At 44.7% G+C, this 19109-nt stretch overlaps 1 protein-coding gene across 2 annotated transcripts in view; it reads right to left on the minus strand.

Moving 5' to 3' along the window:
• Positions 1–19109, minus strand: part of LOC138580131 (zinc finger protein 300-like) — a 558246-nt gene that overhangs the window by 312584 nt on the left and 226553 nt on the right. For both annotated transcript variants that reach the window (XM_069650435.1, XM_069650434.1), the window contains exons 3-4: positions 1884–1997; positions 1585–1686 (exon numbers count right to left, since the gene is read on the minus strand). In XM_069650435.1, coding sequence (XP_069506536.1) covers positions 1585–1686; positions 1884–1997 — 216 coding nt within the window. The remainder of the gene's footprint in view (positions 1–1584; positions 1687–1883; positions 1998–19109) is intronic.

Here is a 19109-nt window from a genome sequence, read left to right on the forward strand (position 1 = left end):
ATCTGCTACAAGGGTTCCTCTGCTTATTTTTCCATTAAATAAATTAGCACCTTGGGTGGGGCTGCTAGTCAATCAGGGTGCTCGGAATGCGGGCGGCTTTCTCTGGTATAAGGCCATGCTATGAGCTCCCTTAATACTGCACGCCCCCTGTCCTGTGCCGCCCTTGCTCCCACTTTCCCCAAATCGCCTTTAGTATGCACAAGTAACCACATGCCGGTGCCAAAGGCTAATGAAAAAAGAGAACATACCTTTCTGCAAATCTTTGTTGAATTCTTTGAAGGAATTTGAGGTTGGGCACCCTAGGTTACCTGGGGGCAACCAGACGTGAACTCCCTGCTCACTGTGCTTAGAGAGGCTCAGCTTCACCTCACTGATGATGCCCAACAAGGCTGATACACGTGTATGGGGTTGCTGTTGGTACTCTTGTTCAGAGAGTAATTGCCATAGCATTTTGGTGCTGGACTGCCCATGTGGGCAGGACAAAGACTGATATGCAAATAGATATTTCCCATCTGTGAAAGGTATAGTGAGCAAAAAGCAGATGGCTGTGAACTCTCATTGTGGTTAACAACCACTGAACAGGTTATCTTGTCTTCTTCTTCCCAGATAGGAGCGCCTGCTACCTTTGTTGAATACCTTTCTTCAGTCCTGCGACAACATATCTGGGTACAGGAGACCAACTTCAGTGTTGATTATATCTTTGTAATCAACACAGAAAATGGACTCTCGTCACGGACGTGGTGTCGGAGCACCAAAGAAAGGTAAATCTTTCCTTTTTTTAAATGTTTCTTTAGCCATTATGAACCGCGTGTGCTTACTTGCGAGTGCTAATGGAGATATAACGCGAGGGGAGGGCAGGCCGACCCTGCCAGTAAGGGCACTACCCATGTGTCACGGGACCCTTGCTTCGCATGGGTCCTTATCTTGCGCTGCAAGCCGTGACCGGCATGGTGGGCCCACCCCCTCAAGTTATACTGCATCAATAAAAATATATTGAAAAAGTTATGGGAGTGGACTGTAAAAAACTGACAATGGTCAAAATGCTAATGTTCAAATGGCAATTCCTTTTATTTAGTCATGATGCTTTTGTTTCGGTATTCATTATATGTCTGGTCTTTCCCTGCACCTTGCCATGTATGCATGGAATGCAGTGAGTGACTGACATGGAATCGGTGTGTGAGAATGTTATGTTCTGAATGGTTCTGTGAATGTCAGTTGAGAAGATGGGTTGACAGAGAGGATGCTGGTTGATCTCTGTCCAAGTAACAACACAATATCATTTAAAATGATGCATGGAAATGATGCAATGGACGAAAACACAGGCTACAGAATGTAAAGAGTAGCCAAAGTAATGGGCGGACTAAGTCATTTGGCTGAAGTCCTAGCTGGACAAAGTTATGGTAGAAGGAGAAAACATAAATTCCAGAGCAGAAAGTGGCGTTTACAGGTGAATGATCACAGCTTGACCTTATAAGGCCACACTCAGTCACGACTCTTAAAAAGCTGCATATCATGGCTTTGTGGGCATGACCAGTTTAGAAAAGTTTAACATTTTCCCAAGACTCAAAGAAGTCTCAGACTCACCAGTGTTTGGACTGTGAAGGATTCCCATTTGCTCTGGTTGATGACGATTTTCCTTGTGTACAATCCTCAACAGTATGTCAGGGCTGACAGATGGATAACAGGCTACAAACATAAAAAGCATGGAGTTAGATAAATTACTTGACCCTTCCTCTGATCAACTGAAATGCCAGGAAAAAGTCTGAGTTACATGGATATTCAGGGCAACAGAGGAGTAACCCAACCAGTAGCAAGGTTACAGTCTTTTAATAGAAGGGGGGTCCCCCAAAGCATCAGGGATGCTCCCAAACACTTCTACTTACATGAGGTGGGATCGTTAATGTCCAGTCTTCTCTTTGTATCTTGGGGGTCCCGAACAAACGTCCTGTCCCGCTTCTGAATTCGCAGTAAAGTGTCTGGATTTGCAATGGTGTAGCCTTGTGACAAAGAGCAAATGCTAATTAGACTCAAAGACTTCTAGCTCTCGCACTGGTTTATCACCCAACAAACTGCTCTGTGAAAAGAAATCAGGAAGAAACTCCTCCAAATAGAAAGACCAAATTTAACAGTAGCAACCCCCCGCCAATTTGGCCATTTAAGCTTTGCGCTCTTTTGACACGGACGTCCTACATGGTTCTTGCTTACACATTGTCCTCAACAGCTCATTTAGAAATTTGATCTGTGCATTTAGTCCCCTTTCAGTAAAAACAGAGGGGGCAATTCAGAAAGAAGTTCTCAATAGTAATTCTGCCTTATTTTTGACTTACTATTGTAGAAACACTAAAAGATTAAAAAAGGTTTTACTAACAGTAAGTATGATTTTCTCCTGGAAAGAGAAGAGTAAGGAACGGATTCTGAAGAGGGCGCACATTTAGAAAAGTATCCTTCTGAGGTAGAGCACCACTTATGTAAATGTAACCATATTCTGTAGCAATGTGAAAGTGATGGGCTAACATGGGATCTGCGCCTTTGGTTAAAAGTTCCATGTAACCAACTTACGGCTTGACAATGGCATAAATGTGACGGCAATAAACACAGAGCAGTCTCATTAAGCATATCAAGTGTCACTTTTGCACACACACAACTACCCACTGTAAGGTGTCATTAGTAGAGAAAAGAGCCGACAATCATTCTACAGTGTTATCTTTCCCTTTAAAATAGTGACATTTCTATAGCATTCCAATAAAAATTAAATACAGAAGTGGGCCACAAGATCACATAGCGAGTCTGCAGAGAAGCAGACAGTCATTGTACTAGGACTGAGTAAAATATGCTTTTCTTTCCAATTTGTTAACCCCACATATGTACTTTGCAGAAAGTGCTGCAGAGGAGATGTAAGCTCTGCACAACTTTAGAAATGAGGCTTCGAACTTTGTATTTGGCTCTGGGGTTGCTCTTGCCATGATTCCTATGCAGCACTACCATTTTGCGCTTACTTGTTACTAGACAGACGACACCTCCCCACCACTCCTTCAGTCTTCCTCGGAAAGGGGGGGATATGACAGGGAAATGTTTTGATTTCCTAAGGATATTTGCATTGTCTTCAGAATAAAATCCCAAGTCAGGACTAAGTCAAAGTTACTAATGGGAATTTCTTTGCATATTGAATGGTCTCCCCACAGTAACTCAGAATAAAATACCCTCCCATACTTTCTCATTTTACTTACTCAGTGCTAAGTCCCACCCCATAATCCCACTGTTCAGTCGACCATCATGACAAGTACTTCCAGGAGAAGATTACCAGTGAAAAATAAATCCACATGTTGCAGTGTATTTGTTCACTTAAGAAGTGGGAGGGTCCTCAGTATTTTCCTCAAGGCCTTCTTCATTCCACGCTCCAGATATTTAAATCCTTATGGGTCCAGTAAAAGGGATTTATTAGGACAGAATTCTATTTTAGGGATTCCCCTTTCTAACTCTTGAGTCCCCTAAACATGTTTTCTTTCTTGGATTTTAGACTCTATTCTTTTGACTGTTCTTCTGGCGTGCAGCCCTTGTGACAGTATGGTGTAGAGTTTAATTGAATTAAAAACAGTTTGATTTGAATGTTGCGACAAGGAGGGCAAGGTAATCACACAAGAAAAACACAGAATGTAAACGTTATTCATTAAGTTAGAGTAGTCATTCTAAACAACAGCATAATAGTACATGTCGATAGAACCCATCGTTTGATTAATATTGCAAAAATTGTTCAAATTAGGGATTTCTTCTTTTTAAAATTAATATTTAAATTCTGTGAAGTTAAAATAATCTAAAATGTACAGGTCTTGGGAAACAACTATTAGTTAACCTCTTTGTAAATCAAGACTTGCCAGACCCCATTAACATATCACTTACAAAAATGCATCAATATAAGCAGAGCAGTTGTGCTCACCAAAGACATTGGGCCTCATTTTAAGTGTGCCGGTCCGGTAACAGCACCGCTGTTACCGGACCGGCACACTACGAGTCTGCAGGCTGGTACCGCCGCACCACCCGACAGAGTAAGACCTGGCAGGCGAAATGGCACCCAACCGCAGACTTTCACAGAAGCACCAGCACTGTTGCACACAGCATCGGTGCTTCCGTGCTCCCCATTTCCATTGAGTCCTATGGGACTCAAATGGGAATGGGGATTTACATTGTCCGGCGCCTGACTTCACGGACTGCCGGGGCTGTAATGCCCCCGTGTTCATGTGAAGACAGGCGCCAGAAAAATGTGCAAGTCCGGTGTCAGCCTGTCGGTGTCACCGGCACAGCTACCGCCAGACTTGTAATGAGGCCCATTACCTCCATGTCGCTCTTCCTCATCCCAAAACTTACATTTTGATGCCCAGCCACCCCAATAGGAACCCTTTTTCTTTTTGTTTGGGCTATTAGGTGTCGCTTCTGACACCTAATAACCTAAACTATTGCATTAGAGTACAGAGAGGGGGAAATGGCATATGAGGAGGGGCACACAGTTTGTAGGTGTTGTGTGATTCTCCATGCCCAAACACCTCCTTGTGGTTTTGAACTCGCTTTAATCAAGACTTAACATCAAATTTTGCACTAAAACGTGCCTGCCAGTGTTTTTTCAACGCAGTCTTCCTCAAATTAATGACTTAATTGGAGTTCTAAACCTGCTACTGGTGTAAGTTTAATAAAAATGTCTTCACCAGGTTGCTTTCAGCACTCCATTTATAAGTCCTGTTAAAAAAAAAGCATTGGCAAAGCAAACAGTTTAGGCGTGAGTGTAAGTATTTGCTGTGCACTGCTAGTAGATGCCCAGGTAAAAGCACCATTTTGCACCTGCTACCATCAATGGCCAGTTAATACTAACAGTTAATACTACTATGGCTGTGCCTGGCAAGTGCCTTTCCCATGCCTACACAAAAGACCAAACTGTTGTCATTGTCAATGCTTATTTTCTTTTGGGGGGGCATATTGCGCCCTCATTACCCACAATCATTTCATTAAAATATTTTCTGTCCTCCAAATAGGACCCAGATCATCTTCCCGGATCGGGGCTCTGGGGAGCAATGGAGCGTGCCTCGCTGCACCCCCTCCAGCGGGGCGGAGGTGAGCATAGAAGGAGGCAGGCTCTTGGACCCCCTACAGGGTAGGACCCAAATGAACATTCCCCGGGTGCCGAGCCTTGAGCAACGGTAAAGAGATGGGGGCCTGAGAGGGGGCCTCCTTCAGAGTGCCAGGTTAGCGCTGCCATGTTGTGCCCTGCGTGGGAATCATTCGATATACAGGCGGAGATGTGGGCCTATCACTGAAGATTAAGGGCTTTATTGATTTATTGTATTTAGTTCATAAAAAGAACCTATAAAGAATAACAATAAAGAAATAAAAAAATCAGTAATCACTTAAGACATTAAAATGTCACAATAACTGTTATAACTGTTATGCTTGAGCTAAAACATGGCGCTGGTGCGCAGTGTATTCTGGGAGCATTCACAGCCATAATGGATATTTACTTCATGCCGCAGTGAAAAGCTGTACTCATTTTGCAGAGAGCTGGATTTACTATGCTGAAGAAAACATGCTTTCCAAACCTGGTATGCAGTCAAGGACATTCTGCTGGGAAAGCTGGCTTTGTTATGTCTTGTTATGAGTTATGGGACTGTTTTCTGTGGCACTTGTTTTTAGAGGAGGGAAGCACTTTGCTCCTTGAGGTTACTGTCGGTTCACCCAGCTGGCAACCGACGGCTGCCCATCAATGCGCAAGTGCGTTGCCAGAAGGTTTTGAGAAATTACCACCCCTTTTTGAGGAGTGCATATATGCAGAACCCCTTAACGGTCAGACGGGACCTCAGTCGGAGGGGGGACGCCTCCGTCCGACATACCTGTTGGCTGTTGTGCTCTCGGCCTGGCTGTTATCGGGGTCTGCCAGCCACTTCTGGCGAGATGAGGGATTCAGCTATGGCCACAGTGATGTATTTTCTTTTGAATTCTCTGTTTCTTCTGTGATTTATTTCTGTGTTATCACTTGTTGCTTCCAACCTTTGAATAAATAGCCGTATAAGTGCTCATTATTTTCTAAGAGTGTGTGTGGTTGTAAGTCATTGCGTCTACCTGCGTTTAAAGTATTGGCTCCATAATTGCACTGGTGATTAATGACTGTCCGTACACTCTGGGCGAGCAATACATTTTGGCGTCACGAACAGGATATTTGTGATGAATTGTTCCAAATATTAAAGAATCTGTTTGAACGCAGATAGGCTTTGTTTACATTGTAAGCGAAAGTAATTTGGCAGTGAGTGTTGAACTATGTTAAAGCTTTTTTTTTTCTTTTCTCTTGTTGGTGTGTGCGTGTCTGCAGTGTGGAAAGAAAAAAAAAGTATAGATATAAAGAGGTTTTGTACAGTATTGCAATGATGAATAGTTTGTTCAGTAAAAAGAGCGTTCCCGCTGGCGGGGAATGTTCTGATGCTATCATTCCAGGCTGGACTAAACGCCCATATGATAAATTGGCCCAGGTGTGGGCATGCGGCGCGGGGCTAAGTGAAACATGGGATCAGGGATTGGGAGATGCTGATCTGTCGGATGTAATGTTGTGCTTACAACAAGTTTCAGTGGACCTGGGCAAGGAATGCGCTGCGCTGGGTAGGCGGGTTGGGTCCTCCTGCATGCCTATAGGAAAATACATCAAAGGAATTTGGAAATGAAAAATGAGATTTTGCGATTGGAAAGAGAGCTGGCTGCAGAAAGGCAGACTGCGTTAATGCAGCAGATTCAAATGAAACTTTTCAAAGATAAGGCTGACACATACCAGGCTGTGGCCGAGAGGGCGCTGTGGGGATGTTGGTAGATTCCACGGACTCACCGCATTTTCTATCCTTGTCAATTGACACCAATGTACAGGAGGTCTTAAGGGCAGGGCCGCCCCCTGATGAGAATAGTCACGATTCACAGGTGTCTTTGTTGCACCTAGCAGCCCAAGCATTTAACCGTAAATACCCCATTACCACAGATTAGCCTAGCGAGGAAACAAAGTGGTATACTTTGAAAGAGGTAATTCAAAAGGTCAGAGAGCATGCTATGAGGCAATTCACGTAGATGCTCCAGGACACATGGGGGCCGTTCCGCTCTCAGTTTCAACTAGAAACATGGTGATCAGAACTGCACCATCCGCATACAAAAGTGTCATTATGACTTTGCTCGTAGGTATGACGGGCAAACCCACTGATGAGGTAGTGGATGCCATTCAGCAACTGGCAGATTTAGGGGAGTGGGACAAGGGTGATGACAAGCCACGGGAGTGAGAGGGGCGTAGTGAGAGAAGAACTGAAGGCAGGAGGCAAGATAGCAGAGACGAGTGTCCAGAAAGGACATGTTTTTGGCTTTGTTAAAAGTTGGTGTGCCACAAGAAGAAATTGATGGCATTGAAACTAGGGTAATGTATGAATTATACAAAAAGAGAGGGCTTGCAGCCAAAGAGCGCTATAAACAGGTTAAGAAACAGGTGGTAACCAACCCACAGGGAGACACCTCACCTTCCGCTCCTCCTGAGGAAGAACAAGAAGAAGGGTCTATGGGGACACCTTCCCCGTACCAGCCAATATACGCTGATTTGAGGAAGGTGGCGAGTGCAATGCTAGAGGCAGAGTCAAGTCACACTCTGTAACGCTTACCTCATAAACTCTGCAGGAATCAGGTTATACTATTCTTAGTGTGCGTTGTAACTCTATGTAGCCAGTTATCTAAGAAAAAACATTCAGCAATCCTCAATATGCTTGTCAAATGCACCAATTCAGTAATTACCTCTCTAACTCTCCAGGGTTGTTTACCTTTTGTTATTTGTTGGTGAGCTCTCCATCCTGTTTCTACGCAGGGGCGCTTGTTCTGAAGAATGGAGATGAAATGTATTTTCTGAAGGGAGTAGGACCACTAGTGTGCGTGATATGAGAGAGAGAGAGAGCTATTGGGAGAAGGTAGGCGATAGAAGCTATCCTTGACTAGAATAGCACAAAGGGATCTGTTCCATTAACAATTGAAAGTGCAAGAACAGGAACTCCTAACCTTCCTAAACCAAAAATGAGGAACGTCTACATGTGGGTGTGAACAAGTGACCAGACAATGTCAACTGCTGAGAAAATGTATTGTGATTCCCCTCTGGGCATTAACTACCAAGGTGAACTACGCCTCACACTCTCAAATAATGTGCTTGCCTTTTCACATGAAACACTAGCTTCGTTCGTAATGTGCTGTATGCTAACTAGAGGGAGACAACTTCCAACATCTAACTAATATGACCCTAGTTAGTTCCGCTGACTGGGAAAATTGTAGCACCCATAATGTGATAACTCAAAACCTTGTCACAGGATTGCAGTACCCTACAGTGTGTGTAAAAGGCTGACTGACAGGGGAACAACTTCTTACAGCTGACACAAACACTAAGTAATTCAAATGAATGGAAAATGCACGCTGTCAATATAATGATCGCTAAAACGGGTGCGCACAATAACATTAACAGCCAATACTTGCGATAAATGTAGATTGACAAGACAACGAACTTCAAACAGCTGACGGAGATTCAACAAAATATTCCACTGACAGGAATGAGCGCGGCAACAGTGCTGCGGCAGAAGTGAAGGCAACTGCCGATAATGCTGACTGAAAAAACGAACACTATGGAATACTGTGATAATGACAGGGAAGTTACAAGGCTACTACAGAGGGAACAATGGAAACTACGGTTGTTACACCTTTTCGGCATTGGCAAGTCCGACATCGTTGGTCACTGTGTGGAAGTCTGCTCCTGGGTCCTCCCAATAGGGTTGTAGGGATCCATTGCAACGGTCTAGTGGTATCACGTTGCCGGCAGAAACACGTGATTGACCACATGACATCTCTTAAGGGAAGCAGAACACCGCGTCGAGGCGTCGCTTCTGCTGAATGTGATGCTCCGTAAATTCGGAAGGGTTTACTTAGGACATTCTACTTCTTTGACATGCTTGTTCACTCTTTTGTCTAAACCTCTTTTCTTCCCTTGTAGTACCGAACCCCGTCCTTTGTTTCCCGCCTTGGTGCCCTCAGGTTCTCCCATTGATTCTCCCGTTACTACGGGTCGGAAGTTGTTCCACACACCCGACCCGATTCAAGACCAGAGTCCGCTGTGCGGAAGTGAGTTCGAAGCCTTTAATTCAATTCCCGTTCATTTCTTCTTGCGCAATTACTCACCCTTCTTTCCTTGTTAAGTGCATTCGTCCTCCTGGGGAGTCCGACGCTCACAGCCACCCGGATGGTTCAAGGCGAAGGGTACCGTTCTCAGAACCGCTGTTACTAGTGAGCATTCTCTTTTCCTTCAAGCTTTACTTTCAAACTTCTTATCCTTTTCCCACTTACCTCTTATTCTCTCGCCCTGCAGAATTCCTTCCTCCCGCTTCAGCTTGAGAAGAATCCATCTTCTAAGAGGGATTGTCCAGGGTCTCCCGCGTCACCCATCCAAGAAGACCGTTCCCCGGCATACAGGGTTTTTTTACCCCAGAGGGTTTCCCTGGGGTTCGTGCTACCCTTCACTGGTCTATATTTCCCGGTGATACGGGCGGGCAGGGACTTCAGGGTGATCTTTCCTTTCTGCAGTTGCTGTTTCCGTCACGTCAAGGCTCGATCAGGTTAGTGACAATCTCCTCATTTTTGGTAGTATCGGGATCAGTTATAGTGTATTAGTAACAACGGTAAAGGATATTTCAAGAATGGGCTGAGGAAAACTGACTGGAACTGGCACTGCGGTAAGCGTACACTGCAAGCAGACGACGTGGAGCAGGAGCAGGGAGGGGCTTATATATGCAGCGAGTGTGAAGCACTAGACCATCACTATCACTTCCCAGAGGACCACTAGGCCGCCATCTTAGGTAATGAGGAAGTGTCTTCTGCCATATAGCCTAGACATGGTTTTTCCCTCGTTACAGACCAAGCATGATAAGTCGTGGTCCACGAATTCTTAGAGGCTAATCTAGGGGCATGACCCATGCTCATGACACACTCATTCGAAATTTGACTAGGGTTACGGCCACGCTCCGGCAGCGTCTGCTCGCATAAAAGTTGATAGGCGGCCCTAGGTTAATGTTAAGATTTTTTGGGGGCCAAGATACGCAAGGGGTGCGAGCATTGATAGACATCGGGGCGGAGGCCTCTCTGATTCATGGCAATCCAGCACGATTCAAAGGCAGACAATTTACTATTACAGGTCTCGGGGGAAAGGAGACCCCCGCAGTACAAACGGAAGTGGAGATGAAAATAGGCAATTTGAATAGGCAGAAATACCAAGTGTTGATTGTCCCGATACCCGAGTATATAATTGGCTTTGACATTCTGGAAGGGTTGACTTTGGGACTTGGAGGTAAAACGTACCAGTTTGGGGTGAGTGCATTGATCTGCACACCCATTACGGTAGGCAAAATGAAGATGCCCCCAGTGCAAGTGCCTGTGGCAACCAAGCGGGTAGCAATGAAGCAATACCGCATTCCTGGGGGGCACAAGGACATTTCAGACACCATCAAAGGGTATGTGGAGGCGGGTGTGTTGCGCCCTTTCACCACCGCATGGAACAATCCTCTCTGGCCTATTAAAAAGGGGGATTGGTCTTGGAGGATGATGGTGGATTTCCGTGAGTTGAATAAACACACTCCGCCCTTAGTGCCCGCGGTCCCAGATGCCATTACCTTGATTGTGAATGTCCAAAAGTTTGTGGGGACTTGGTATGCAGTGGTAGATTTAGCCAATGCATTTTTCTCTGTGCCAATTGCTGAAGAGTGCCAAGAGCAGTTTGCATTTTCGTGGAGCGGGCGTCAGTACACCTTTACAAGGTTACCTATGCGGTACATACATAGCCCGACTATCTGTCACCGGCTGGTGGCAGAGCACTTAGACAAGATACCGTTTAAACCTGACATACAAATCTCTCACTACATTGATGATATTTTGATTCAGGGCATGGATGAGCACAGTGTGCAAAACCAGTTAGAAGTCATTATGGAAGGATTGAAGAAGGAAGGGTGGGAGATTACCCCGAATAAAATTCAAGGCCCAGCTGAAACAGTGATATTCCTAGGGATTCAGTGGCATAATGGGCATCAAGAAATGGTGCCGAAGGCCCGACAGAAAATACTTGAGTTCACCACTCCAATGAACGAATAGCAAGCTCAGCAGTTTATAGGGCTGTTTGGGTTCTGGAGACAGCACATTCCCCATTTAGGGCAGATACAGGCCCCCCTCTACAAAGTGACTCGAAAGAAATATGAGTTTCAGTGGGGGGGAAGAGCAGCAGAAAGCATTTGATTTGGCAAAAGACACCGTGCAGCAGGTGCTTGATTAATGGCCATTGAAGGAAGGCGAAGTTGAATTGAATGTGTCTGTCCAAGACAATTATGCTAACTAGAGTGTGTGGCAAAAACAGGACAGGAAATGTGTGACATTGGGTTTCTAGAGTCGTAAGTTACCCGATGCTGGTAACTCATACACTCTGTTTGAGAAGCAGTTGCTGGCATGTTATTGGGCCCTTGTTGATACCGAGCAAATGACGGTGGGCCATGATGTATTGATGAGGCCAGAAATATCGATTATGCAATGGGTACTGAGCTCTCCTAAAACACATAGAATAGGACATGCTCAAGAAGCCAGCATAATTAAATAGAAATGGTACATTCAAGACAGAGCCAAATCAGGGAAGGGTGGAGTTGCGAAATTACATGAGCAAGTAGCCAACATACAGCCCTCAGATTACATACCACCGGAAGTGCTTGAAAAACGCGAGTCTCCCGTGAAATGGGGAGACCTTATGGCGATTTGACCGTGGAGCAGACAGAGCATGCCTGGTTCATAGATGGCTCAGCCAGATATGTGGGAACTGAGCGATACTGGAAAGCAGTGTCGTACAATCCCAAGACAAAAAAAGATCTTGACAACGTCAGGGAAAGGGAAGAGCAGTCAGTTTGCAGAGCTTTACGCAGTTTACCAGGCATTGAAACAAGAGACCCCCTGGTCGATGTCATGTGTACACGGATTCATGGTCAGTGGCGAATGGGTTGGCGGTGTGATTGCCAACCTGTCAAAAGAATGGGTGGAAGATTCATTCAAAAGAGTTGTGGGGAAAAGAACTGTGGCAAGATATTGCAGAAATGTTATCACAAAGTGAAGTCACTGTGTATCATGTGGATGCGCATTGTGCTACAGACTCATTAGAACGTTGGTTTAATTCTGTTGCAGATGAACACACCAAGATTTCATCTGTGGATGCGGAGGCTCAGCAAGACGATTTGGAGGGTTTGGCCAAGTGGGCTCACCAGAAATGTGGGCACCTTGTAGAAAAGGCTATCAGGTGGGTACAAGCTCGAGGAATCAGTATTCCTTTAGAGGTAGTGAAAACGATCATTTTGCAATGTCCAGTGTGCCAACACCAACAGCATAGGCCTATCCCTCAGATTGTTCGGGGTACATTCCGGAGAGGAAAACTACCAGGTAAAATTTGGCAGATTGATTATATCGGTCCCCTGCCAATCAGTAAAGGTTGTCAGTATGCATACACTATTGTGGATACATACTCAGGATACATGATGGTTTTGCCGTGCAAGCGTGCCACATAACTGAACACCATTAGGTTGTTAGATCAGATCATATTGCATTACAGAGTGCCTTTGCAGATTCAAAGTGACAATGGGCCACACTTCAAAGGCAAATTGATACAGGCATTTTGTCAGGAAAAGAGCATTGAGTGGCTCTACCATGTGCCTTATTACCCTGCCGCTTCAGGGCTGATTGAACGAATGAATGGGTTGTTGAAAGAACAGCTGTGCAAATCTGGAGATGGCAATTTGGCTGGCTGGCATGATCGTGTGTTTGATGCGGTGCAAGTGCTAAACAATAGGCCTGGAAATGAGCATGAAACTCCTTTGATGCGGCAAATGACTCCTGCTTTACAGATTCAACCCAATTCAGTCAGAGAAACTCTATTGTACTGGGAAATTACCCTGGGTTCTTTAGCTCCCTATCGGGTGACTCCAGAGTCAGCAGGGGTAGACTTGCATTCTCATGAGAAAATCAGATTAGACCCAAGAGGGATGGTTGTAATTGAAACAGGGATTGAAGTACAAATTCCCCCAGAGCATATGGGATGGATTGCCCCTAGATCTGGCCTAACATTGAAGGGAGTTCAAGTGTTAGGAGGGGTAATTGATGCCGATTACCAAGGCGAGATCAAAGTCATCCTGATGAATAGTGGGGACCAATTGTTACCTATCCACAAGTGAGATCGGGTGGCCCAACTGATTATTATCCCCGTTAAGTTGTCCATGATTAAGAAGGGGGCGCCTCCTACAGTGTTAACTACCCGTGGGGATCGTGGTTTTGGCTCTTCAGACAGTATGGTACCGGGTGCGAAGGTGTGGGTTGAAAGGCCAAGTGGCCCACCAGTGCCCGCAGATGTCATTGCATCAGACAAAGACCAAGTAATTTTAGTAATGAAGCCTGGTAGAAAGAAATGGCAATATGTGCCCGCAGACAAATGTTACCTGAGAGAGTGATGTACAACACTGATATCTCTTTTCTGGGTTTGCCTTGTAGATCCTGTGTCTGGCTGGTGTAATTGTGGGACTAAATGGACTCTGTTCGGGAGAGTTAAACGGCATGCTGCAACCAATGAAAAATGTCACATCTGTGCCAGCGATCAAGGAGAAGCTGATAATGATGAGTAATGATGTCCAAAAGCAGCCCTACGCCGATGCTGAAAAGCCAGCCAGACCGAAGACATGGAATCGTGAAATGCGGCAAACACTTCAGGCGCAAGTGAAAACAACATTGATGCCAGTTATGCGAGAGGCATCTTCAGGACGGCGAAAACATTCTCCCATAATCACCCAAACGGAGAATATGTGGAAATACCAGGCACAAAAGGCGCTCAACATTACGCACTTTTGCCTTAGTGACGTGCCCAATGCTGAAGTCTTACTGACTACGTGCTTAGTAGCAGTGCCGACACCAGGTCAGGTTCTAAAGCATATTTTCGGCGTCACACACAATGATTCTTTGGTTCAAGATTCCGATATCAGGCAATCCTTTTCTGCAGGTTTTGCCAGGAAGCAGATTGCAAATGGAGAAATTTGACACGTATTATAATCTATAATATAACTCAAGGTGATGTGTGTTACCTTATGACATGCAATGCAAAAGAAATTGGCAAATGCCAACAGCTCAATTTAACTAAACAGCAAAATCAAACTGTGTTCGAGAAACAATTGTGTTCGCGAGTTCTACGCATATGTACCAGTGTGAATAACACTATGTCTTGTAATCATACAGTGATAGCTGCCAGTCATTTGAATCATGTGAAACATCCAACAGGATGGCTCTTTTAATGTGGCAACATTACATACACTTATTTTCCAGCTAACATTTCCGGAGGTCCATGTGCCTTAACTCGATTAGGACTAATGATGTTCCCTTTACACCCAGCTATATCTTGAGGCAAAAGGTCAACTTTTGAGTCTGCGGGTCTATCCCCCGATTGTGATTCATATGTGCATTTGTTATCAGAAGCTGAGGTCCTAGCATTAACCCTTTCATTAGTGGGAGTTTGGGGTTTAGCTGCTGGGGTTACAAATCTTTGATCAAATTAGCATGTTTAGTAGTCAAAGGACTCAATCATACTTCTCAGGCATTAGAAGAGTTACTCCTTGATAGCAAAGTAACTTTGCAAAACAGGGCTGCTGTTGATTATCTATTGCTAAAGCATAATTTAGGTTGTAACGCAGTTGAAGGTCTGTGTTGTTTCAATCTAAGTGACCATTCACGATCCATTGAAAGTCATATTCGAGGTTTGAGGGATCTCATTTCTCAGGTGTCCCAAGATCATACTGGGAATTGGTGGGATTGGTTATTTTCATTGATTCCTGATATTGGGGGTACACTGAGTTACGCTTTTGCTTGTATTTCCATTATATTATCTATCATAATAGCTTTTTGTTGTTGTATTCAATGCATTCCCAACTTAGTTTTAATATTTCGTCGGTTTCAGAGACCGGCTCCTCTGCCACTGGGCTATGGAAGATAAATATCCAAGGGTGGAACTGTTATGCTTGAGCTAAAACATGGCGCTGGTGCGCAGTGTATTCTGGGAGCACTCAGAGCCATAATGGATATTTACTTCATGCCGCAGTGAAAAGCTGTACTCATTTTGCTGAGAGCTGGATTTACTATGCTGAAGAAAACATGCTTTCCAAACCTGGTATGCAGTCAAGGACATTCTGCTGGGAAAGCTGGCTTTGTTATGTCTTGTTATGAGTTATGGGACTGTTTAACCGTGGCGCTTGTTTTAGAGGAGGGAAGCACTTTGCTCCTTGAGGTTACTGTCGGTTGACCCAGTTGGCAACCAACGACTGCCCATCAATGCGCAAGCTCGTTGCCAGAAGGTTTGAGAAATTACCACCCCTTTTTGAGGAGTGCATATATGCAGAACCCCTTAATGGTCAGACGGGACCTCAGTCGGAGGGGGGACGCTTCCGTCCGGCATACCTGTGGGCTGTTGTGCTCTCGGCCTAGCTGTTATCGGGGTCTTCCAGCCACTTCTGGCGAGATGAGGGATTCAGTTACGCCCACGGTGATGTATTTTCTTTTGAATTCTCTGTTTCTTCTGTGATTTATTTCTGTGTTATCACTTGTTGCTTCCAAGCTTTGAATAAATAGCCGTATAAGTGCTCATTATTTTCTGAGAGTGTGTGTGGTTTAAAGTATTGGCTTCGTAATTGCACTGGTGATTAATGACTGTCCGTGCACTCTGGGCGAGCAATACAATAACAAAACATAAAACATGAAACAAAATGATAATACTATTTACCTTAGTCCATATCAAGACTTCTTTTAAGAATCATCAAATTAATTTTCAACAAGACCTGCAGACTGTTTAACAGCATATGCAAAAATGAATCCTTTGAGGTTAAACTTCTGCTCGGGTCGGGCATAAATATTGTGCTCATTTCAGTGGGTTGGAGAGGAGCACGACTCTTACCTTACACAGCCATCTTGGTCCGTGCCCCCCGGTGGTCTCCCTCAATGAGCTTTTTAAGGATTCTTTTAAGGGTCTGGTTGAAGCGGCCTGTGAGTGACATACAGATGTTCTGAGAGTTTTGATGTGTAGTATTTCCTTCACCTCTCCCATCCTCATGAACGTCGTAGCTTAATCAGTAATAATTTCCTTTGGGAGGCCTACCCTTGATAAGAATGGAATTGGGCGTTTCAAAATCAGCTGTAAGGTGTTGCTTAGAAGGGGAAAGCTTCCAGATAACGGGTGGTATAGTCTAGTATGACAAGTATAATCAATTCCCAAGTTTGGAAGGTTCCAGGGGTCCTACAATATCCATCCCTATCCCGTAAAAGGAGACGTCTATAACAGGTAGAGGTTGCAAAGGGGACTGGAGAGGGTTTCCATAGATCTGTTTGTTGACACAACAAACATTTTAACACAACATTGTTGATGTCCACAAAGTTTCCGGGCCAGTAAAATCTATTAACAATTTGTTCCTGGGACCCCTAAATGTCCGGATAGAAAGTGAGCATGGGCTATCTCCAAAACCACCCAGTGATGGCTTTTTGGGACAACTATCTGGGACCGAACTACTCACTAATCAGTACTATCCCCTCTATATAGTAAGCCTTGCTTAGTGAAAAAGAAGGGCCCCTCTTCCTTCTGTTTCTGGAATCACTTTCAGGAATGCCTCTGCTAATATCAGATCATTCTGTTGCCCAAAGACCAGGTCTGGAATTATCTCGGTCTCATCATGGTTGCTCTTGTGGGTTGTCAATTCTAAAGTCAGCCTCATCGAACCCCTTCGTCCCCCTCGCAATATTTTCTTGATCTGGTACTTCAATGATATTTGGGAATGCTGCTTTCTCTAAAATCCCTTGGACCACTTTGTCACCAACTTTCACCAGCTATTAATCTTTCCCATTGTTCTGCAAGAGTACCTTTACATCTCCCCTATAATCAGGGTCCAGTACTCCTGCTAACACGTTCAAGTCATATCTCCAGGCTAATCCAGACTTGGACGTAATCCGGATATGCATGCCTGGAAAGGGGGTGGGGGGTAGAACTAGAACAATTGGTATTATCTGCCTCTATCCTGGGGAAATGGTTAGGTCCCAACTGCTACAGAGGTCGGCCCCAGTGGATTCCCAGGTGGCTACTGTTGGAGCAGTGGCCTGATCTCTTACCTTGGTGAATTTAAGGATTCTCTGGTTTAGCCAGGTCAGATCCCACTACAAACATCATATGTAAGGGTGCAGAAGTAAGCCTGAAACGAAGGGGTCATAGTGTTTGCAATAAACTGTTATTCAAGGATAAAAAAGGAAAATCAAACCCTATCTCGCCCTAACTCTAAGAGGGGTTTCCGTGCCTCAACTGAAATAACTAGTGTTAGAACGTCCAAAGAAAATGTCCCAGTATCAACATCCCAAATCTGTCCCTTACACAATAAACTAAATCAAAGGAAATGTCGTCTTGCTCCAGAGGGGTGATTCCCCTTTCCCTGGACAAAGGCAGCTCTTGTCTCGATAGGAAATTCCAAATATAGTTTCAGTCAGTCCCTGGATGTTGGGGAAGTGTCTCGCTATCTCTCCCCAGCCTTTCTCAGGCTGGAAAGGTAGTTCCTTTGGGGCTGTGAGAAATCCGAGAGTATTCTCCTAAGTAGACCTTGGGAATCCCTTATTCAGGTGGCCAAGGACGGGCTGGCGCTCTCTGATTCCAACCCCGGGGGTGGACGAGCGATGGAGGATCACCACAATAGGGGAGCCCAGTGTCTTACTTGGGGGGAATATACAAGGTTAGACACAGTATAATTCCAAAGTGGATAGTGAAAAGGACATGGTCCCGGTGGGTTTTCCTTGGTTATGCTACATCTACCCCTCTTCCTTCCAAAGAAGCTCCCATACTCAAATTCCATCACCCTTACAAATCTGACAAATCCCGTAGTAGCCCAAACCCGGTTACTCTCGAGAACCACAACCCCCAGTATCTGTGTTTCTCAGTAGTTATCTGCCCCAATATTCCAAGCCATTCTCCTTCCCTTTCCTTTGATTATTATTACTGCACTCTCAATCTATTCAGACAACACAATTCCCCCCTGCTCAGATCACGATAAAAACTCTGGTAATTTACGTTTGTTTTACAAACTTTACCCATCTCACCCTCCTGATGTGACCAAAATCCCTACGACGAAGGATATCATTCCTTATGTCACCAACCTTTTCCAATACAAACCCTTTTTTGCACTGTGATACAAACCAGACTCATGTTGAATCTGTTTACCAGACATGTGCCAACACAAGGGTCAGGCAGAGTCAGGCAATTAACCCGAATCACACACACTTGACAGACCTTTACTTTCCCCCCAGGAATAAAAGGTGGAACACAAGAGCACAAGACAAGTGAGGCAGAACGCACGACATGAGATCTAACTCAGCACAGCCGTTCAAGAGGAGGAGAAAGACAGCAATGTGGGATATATTGACCCACTCAACAGTATTTCACCATATCACCAAGCTGCCTGTCTGCGGAAAACAGCAAATGGCGTACCAGAACCGCAAAACTGCGTTTTTACAGCAACAAAAAGATGGCTGCACTGTCCTGCCAAGCACACTTCAGGTAGGATGGAACAACAAGGGGACACACTGAAGGAGCGTGCCAGTGTGTTCTGAAACAGATACATGGAATCAAGTGAAAAGTCAGCACTGCTTTGCTGAAAACCCAAAATTCCCCTTCAAAATGAAACTTATTTTTTTTAAATGCTGCTTTGATGCTAATTCCATCTGTTCATTCTGAAACCACTGATTAAAAAGGCCCTGCCATGCCCAGGATATTGCATTGTTACTCATCAAAACCAGGCATAATTCCTGAATGACAGGCCCTGGCAAACCAACTCAGAGAAATTAACAAGGAACTCCACTTTCACTTGCACGGGAACACATGTTTATTTCTTTACAAAAAGTATCCCAAAGCTCAGCAGTTCAAAGAGACTAACTCTGAGCCAGGTAAATTTCAAGGCATCTGGTCTTCAAAACAAAACTCCTGCATTCAAGAAAATAACTGTGGC

Source organism: Ambystoma mexicanum, chromosome 3p (genome assembly GCF_040938575.1).
Source record: "Ambystoma mexicanum isolate Mex_15411 chromosome 3p, UKY_AmexF1_1, whole genome shotgun sequence".
NCBI classification, from domain to species: domain Eukaryota; kingdom Metazoa; phylum Chordata; class Amphibia; order Caudata; family Ambystomatidae; genus Ambystoma; species Ambystoma mexicanum.